This window comes from Cyprinus carpio, chromosome B7 (genome assembly GCF_018340385.1).
Source record: "Cyprinus carpio isolate SPL01 chromosome B7, ASM1834038v1, whole genome shotgun sequence".
Taxonomy (NCBI): Eukaryota; Metazoa; Chordata; class Actinopteri; order Cypriniformes; family Cyprinidae; genus Cyprinus; species Cyprinus carpio.
Window position 1 is genome coordinate 38,273,001 of NC_056603.1, and position 7,353 is coordinate 38,280,353.

Consider the following 7,353-nt stretch of genomic DNA (forward strand, 5'->3'; position numbering starts at 1 on the left):
GCCATTGTTGCCGTGTGTGTGTGTGTGTGTGTGTGTGTGTATTCCCACTTCATTTAAGTAAATATCAATTCAGAATATTGGCCAAAATTTTTATGTACATGTTCTTATTTAAACCCATTAGTATGAATATCAAATTATCTTGCAGGTCTAATATTCATCCTATTACAGAACGCCGTGTACCTGTATAGGTGCCCCAACAGAAACAGGTGAGCAGCAAAATTATAGATTACTTTCACTAAAACACAGCAGGAAAATACAATGCAACAAATATCTAATTATTTTTCTCTCTATCTATCTATCTCTCTAGCTATCTATCTATAACCTATGAAACTGACTGTTCAAACCAGATCTGACAAGACGTTCCTGATCTACATTTAGCATTATTAATCTGCTAAGAACATTTAAAAAAAATCATGTTTATAATTGGGAAAATTGTTGTTAGATGGCTAGGATAGAAGTTAAACTTTGAAACTGCTAGTTATCTTTTTTTGCTCAAGATGAGAACGTTTTGATTATTAGCTATTTTTAGGAGGCTAGATAATGCTTTCAAGTAAAACATTAAAATAGTATAGATTTCAGGAGGAAAAACCTGAAAGAAGAAAAAACAGCATCGTTTTCTGTCACGTGGCACACTCATGTATCTAAATTTAAAATTACAATACATTAAAATAAATAAATAAATAAATATATATATAATATATATATATCTAATATATATATATATATATATATCTATATATATATATATTATTATTTTTTTTTTTTTTTTTTTTTTTTTTTTCCTGCTTGGAAAAATATAGAGCCTCTTGGAACTTAAATTGAATACCCCTGACTTATATAATAAAGAAATACTTTATTTGTATGGTTTTGGTATTAAAATTGAATTACAGGGATTTATTTTTTTATTTTTTTTTTTTTTTAACAATAGAATTTGATTACAGAAAAACTGTTTTGAATAGGGTAATGGATTAATTAAAACATAAGTAACTGGCTGGATGTAAAGTACATTAACCTGACATCTTAACACCTCTTTTCTTTTTTACAAAGCAGATCGATAGATCATATATTTAGTCTAAAAACAGGTTCGTAAATAGGAAGATTTCAATACATGAGGATTCTGAATGGGATTTTTTTTAGTGAGTCATTAAATGACTTGAGACTAGACTTGGACTCGTGACCAAAGACTCAAGACTTGACTCAGACTCCAGCGATAAAGACTTCAGACATGACTCGGACTCTAGGTTAAAGACTTGTGAACATCTTTTCATTTAAGTGATGCGGAGTAAATTCTGAGAGTAACAAAGCTACAGCAGCAACAAGTCTGTGTTGCCTTTAGCAGCTTCTACAGGTCAAGATAACTTAAAGCTCTCCTTTTATGTGTCCTTTTTAGGCAATGTTTGAAAATTTGAATTTTTAAATTAAATCTAAAAAAAATGGCAAAATATTTAATGCATTATTTAATTATTATACCATTAATAATTAACTTAATTAGTGGATAAATAGTTAAGTAGTCTATTTAAATAATTTACCATACTAGGCTGTTGGTGTATGGGCCTCTTTATTTATTTATTTTTTAAATGACATGAGGCTTTGTGACTTCCTGCACTTGCTATACTTCATAGTCATTTTATAATAAATCCATTCCTAAATTTACCTTTGTAAATAAATCTCATTGCTCTCTGCTGTCTTTGACGACGACATCTTTACCTGTGTCGGCCACCGTAGCTTCTCTAAAGGGAGGGCTGAGCGGGGGACTGAGCCGTTGGTTGCAATTCGCAACCTCACCACAAGATGCCGCTAGAATTCACACACTGCTCCTTTAAGTCTTTAGTTTGCACCAGCAGACAATTTTTTGTCTTCTTCATGAATGAAAGTGAACATTTAAAGTGATTTTTTTTTTTTTGGAAGAGTTAAAAAATATAATAATTGAGGCTTTAAATTGTTATAAGTGTTTAAAAAATGTAGGGTTTTATTTTGAGGGGGGCGGGGGTGCTCGTCTTTGTTCCCCATGATTAATTTTGCATCCCTGGTCACTGCGTCTTGCTGCCAGTGGGGAGCCCACGAATCAATATAAATAAATATTACATTTACTTGGTTGACTATTTATTTAGCTCTTCTACATTGAATTAGTTGAGTTAACCTAGTTAGTTATCAACTAATAAAACTAGTAAAGCTGATGAAAGCACACCTCAGGTCAAAAATGAACTAAGGGAGGCATAAAAAAATAAGAAATTTAGGACCCCCACTGGTAGCCACGGGGGTCCTAAGCAGCAGCTTAGTTCGCTTATGCCTTGGGCTGGCTCTGATATTGGACTATTATTACCAGTATTCATCTTGCAAATATTTAAACGATAATAAGCTGGAATTACCAACGAAAACATTTGTTTGTCATATAATTATCTTATCTCCATCATTTGCCGCTGTCATGTTTGCTCTTTTCCTCCTCTTCTTGCTTTTTTCCGCTTCTGGCTGCCAGATGGATAAGTGATCTTCATGTTTAAATTAGCATATGCACGAGTAAGCTCTGTGCCAGTTTAAAAACAGCGTCTGATGCACCACGAGGAAAAAGCTAGCACATCCAGTGTAACACGAGAGGGGGCCCCTATGGAAGATGCAGATATATTATTCCATTTTCTATTAATAACGACATTTCCGATTGTTAAAATGGTCAGCTGACGGGGGCCATCAAAATGTGGGGCCCCAGGCAATTGCCTGCCCTATTGCTATATGCCTCTGCTGATCAGTGACTTGAGCGCACCTAATTTTAACATGGAACCACATTTAAACAATGTGCTGAGGCAGTCTGCCAGATTCTTACTCCAGGTTTGAAGTTGTTTATTTGTGCTTTATGTAGCCCTATTGGGTTTGTTAACATTCTTCACTCATTCACTCACTATCATTACTGACCAACATTATTGAATGTTGATGCTTGATGTAGATTAATTATTGATGTAAGAAATTCCTTTTTGAGTTAAATTTGACATGTCGTCTCCCTTTTATGTTGCATCTTTAAGCCAGGAGTGACAATGACATTATATTATTTGTTTGTTGTTATATCTCTACTACAGTAGGATGTTTGTAGAATGTGCACATAAAGTCCACAATTTATGATAAGGCTTTATTCTGTTCATTAAAAAGTTCTGTTCATTACACTACTAGTCACTACAATTGTAAATTATTTGCTGAAATTGGGAAGCCATGAAAATAAGTCCTTTCTTATGTATTTCTTTATTCCTTTATTCAATAAAAAGTGTTATATCATCACCATACGCAGCAGTCACAAGTCTATTTATTGAAACTTGGAAACCATAGAAAGAACATATTTTTATTTTCATTAAACAACATAAAATATAATACAATATTTTAAATTATTTGTGTTACTCATTAAATCGCATTATATCATTATAAGAAACATGGCAGTCATTACAATTCAAATCCAATTTCAGGTAAAACCTAAAAAAAAACAAAGGGGGGGAAAAAATTACATTTCTAGACAATACACAATATTACACAACATATATTATTATCTAATAATGTGAAACATTTGCTGGAAGTAATGCCGTAAATGAGTCCTACCAGTCATGATATTCCCTACTCTGGCTTCTCATAAAAAAAAAAAAAAATTTTATCAAGGCAAAATTTACATATAGTTCCCAATAAACATATTGTATTGCATAAAACATGTTGAAGATTATCAAACAGGCTGTTGATTCATTAAATGATGAGCTATTTTCTAACAAAAACTGTTTATTCAGTATAGTGAAGCCTCTTCTCCATTGATGCTTTTCGGGCTTAAGGTTGTAGGGTTGCCTTCAAGTGGCTTTGCTAATAACCATAGGGGTACTGAGGAAACAGGAAATAAAAACAACAGAAACTGCCACCAAAACCTAATCTTATGTCTTTTTTATACAGTATGAGCTATAAACATGCAAACAGCAACTGATTATATGAAATTAATTATGAGTGATTAATAAGATGTTTAAAATTTGTCATATAATCAATGTAAATGGAGTCATTCATGAAAGCAGTTAAGATTTATAATAATCTGTATTGTGATTAAAATCAGAATTTGTAAATTCATTTGTGAATTTACACAAGTGAAAAAAAACAAAACAATTAAAAACACCAATAACCCCTTTTTCTTTAAAGCATTTGCTATGTGAATTACATTGAAATGATTAGTAATAGCTGTCATTTTCAGAATTACTGGGCGTGTTGCATAAAGCCAGTAATCCTCCAACATTCTCCCTCAAAGTATTTATAAGGCCTGGGACACCATCACTATAGAGGAGCCGATTCTCAGCAATATTTACTATTGCCTTCATCACATCTTCCATGGACTTTACTACGGGCTGCCAGAGGATGAAATGTTGTGTTTGTCTCTCCAGCACAGTGACTCTTCCACTAAGAACACTCAGAAGGTTGACAGTTCTCCTGACCACTTCCTGAATTTCAGCTGTGCCTGTTAGATGCTCTTGAACCTCTTTAATCTTCCACTCAATCCCCTTCAGTGCTCCATTGGCCTGCTCAATTTCAGACTGTGTCTTAGAGATTATTCCCTCGTAATGAACCACTTTTGTAATCCAGTTCAACATTTGAGACTCACAGTCTTGTTTCTCCCTTTCAGCATGTCTCAAGGCATTTGAAGCTTCTTCAATTCCCCGCTGTCCCTCAGTAATCATTATTGGACCTAGAGAACAGAAATCTCTTGAATACACATCATCAGCCAAAGGGAAAAAATGCATAACTTCACAAATTGTTAAATTCAGAGTGATGGTAAGAGTAATGTCATACTCACCAGCAATCCATCCAATAATTGGTATTGCAAGCAATACCCCCCCTGCAATTGTCAGTCCTTCACCTGCGTTCCTCCTGTCTTGTTGTACACTTAGGGCATAGTTTGCTGATTCTAGGTTTTTAATAGCCTGTGTCAAAGCTGCTTCGGAATACTCTAATGAACCTTCAGCGGACTTCTTCTCTTCGTGCAATTTATCCATGGTCATGCTTTTTTCTTTCTTCTGCTGCTCAACGTTTTGCTTCTCTCTAATAAGTTGCTCCATGCTTTCATCCAGATGTTTTAGTTTTTCTTGAATCATTTTCTCAGTATTTTTCATGCACTGCTCAGCATCCTCGATATATCCCCTGATTTGTTTGTAATTGGAGCATGTGTCCGTGGTGGGATTGACTTGTGCATTCATAAGGGACTTGCAGATGTTACAGATCGAGGCAATTCCTTCATTTAGAGACTTAGAAACTGACTTCATAGACTGCAAATCCATAACACTGCAAGTATACGAAAAATGTTTAAAATGCTTTAATGGTATAAATGAATACTTTTCATCACTGTGCATTTAAATGTAATATGTGCAGATTAGATAAAATAACCTACTGGTGTTTGTAGAAATGGTTCATCTTTCCTGTTACACACAAACACAAAGGACAGTATAATCAGATGTTTTGACACTAAGATCACAAATAATGAAATAGAAACAATCATTTAAAAGTCCTTAAACAGTAAATAAAATAATACAATTTTTTTACAATCTTGACGGCACTAATATCAGAACCTTGATGTCATTGCCTTAAAAAAAACTGATGTTAAGATAAGGTTAAGATAAAACCTGTTTTTCCTCATGGCAGTCAATCCTGAAAATATTTGTTACATAAAATTTCAGTGCATAAAACTGTTCTAATTTTTGTTGACACTAACCAGTTTTGTCTTGTTGAATGCTAATATGCATCGCACTGAACTTTTTAGATTTAGCTTTTTAGGTTTACAAGTAAAAGTCAATAGTTTAGTACACAGAAAAAGAATATGCACTTTTGTGTGTACACATTTATCTTGTACCGATGTGTTACCAAACTTGTTAAAAGCATAACATTTTCACTGAGAATGAACTGAAGATAACTGTACGTGCAATTTGTTTAAACAAATATGAAATTCACATTCAAAGTGATTGTAAAAGATGGTAACAATAACCCTCAAAATTTATTAACCCCTACATGCACATTCTTTAGTGAGAAATTAAATTGTCTACATGAACCATTGGTTTTTGGATCCTGATGATTGCAGCTTATACAGCTATATTAATTTCTTTACCTTTTCAGTAACAAGTCCACTCTCACAGTGGGGGTACATTGACCTTATATTTTATAGTATATTTTATATTATACAGTTTATTTGTAACTATATATTGTTAATTTTATATTCATGTAGTATTCTTTAAAATAAATGGGTAACACTTTAGAATAAGGTTCCATTAATTAATGTTAGTTGATGTATTAATTAACATGAACAAACAATGAACAATCCATTTATTACAGTATTTATTAATCTCTGTTAATGTTAGTTAATGAAAATACAGTTATTCATTGTTAGTTCATGCTAATTCAGTGCATTAACTACTGTTAACAAGCACAACTTTTGATTTGAATAATGCATTACTAAATGTTGAAATTAACATTAACTAAGATTAATAAATGCTGTAGAAGGATTTTTCTTGCTTAGTTTATGTTAACTAAAGTAGTTAACTAACATTAACTAATGGAACGTTATTCTAAAGTGTTACCAATAAATGTTATAAAGTAACACTTTATTTAGAGATTGTTAGAAACAGAGTCCTATAATTTAGCCTGCTTCAATTTGGGGTGTAGTCAATCTACTGAAGACGTATTTGGGGGTACGTATAGGTTAACATTTTTTTCCCCAGTGTAGTATACTTTTCCCCCCCAGCATATTAAGAGGAAAAAGATGATTTCAGAATTAGTAGCCTGCATTTTATAAACTATTAACATATTAAATAGGTGATTTTCCAAAGTGTATATAGAGGATTAAAGCTACAGCATGTTTTATCAAAAGATCCTAAATGCAGCTGCCTTACCCTATCCAAAAGTCAGAGTCGTTTGATCTAGTCACAAGATCTGTTAAGGTGCATTAAGAGTATCAGCAACTTTCTTTCTTGTTGTGATGGTCTCTGTTCTGTAATGGGCGTTCATAGTGCTGGAGCTCTAATGCTATTGGTAGATGTCTTGCTATATTTAGAAAATGTGATTACACATGATCACAGGGACTCTTGAACTTGGTGTTATAAGGTAAGGCAGAGTAAGATGTTCTAATTTTATATCTCTGGTTATCTGGTTATCAGTCTTCTGAGACACTGTATGTTGAATCTCAAAGTATTTATAACATATTTATTGTTTGTTTGACTATTTGTTAATTAGAATTTGTGGATACATTTAAATGTTTAGAATTGTAGCATAAAAATTTTACCTTTTTAATACTTTAATTAATAATTTAATACTGTAATACTTCATACTGTAATTCATAAGGATATTCAGTAATTCCATTAAATT

At 32.7% G+C, this 7,353-nt stretch overlaps 1 protein-coding gene across 1 annotated transcript; it reads right to left on the bottom strand.

Moving 5' to 3' along the window:
• Positions 1-3,476: 3,476 nt before the first annotated feature.
• On the bottom strand, positions 3,477-5,533 carry LOC109059550. Its single transcript, XM_042726879.1, has 3 exons — positions 5,390-5,533; positions 4,799-5,283; positions 3,477-4,690 (listed from the first exon to the last, which is right to left on the bottom strand). The coding sequence occupies exons 1-3, from the start codon at positions 5,410-5,412 to the stop codon at positions 4,179-4,181; spliced, it is 1,020 nt and encodes a 339-aa protein (XP_042582813.1). The 5' UTR covers positions 5,413-5,533; the 3' UTR covers positions 3,477-4,178.
• Positions 5,534-7,353: the final 1,820 nt, after the last annotated feature.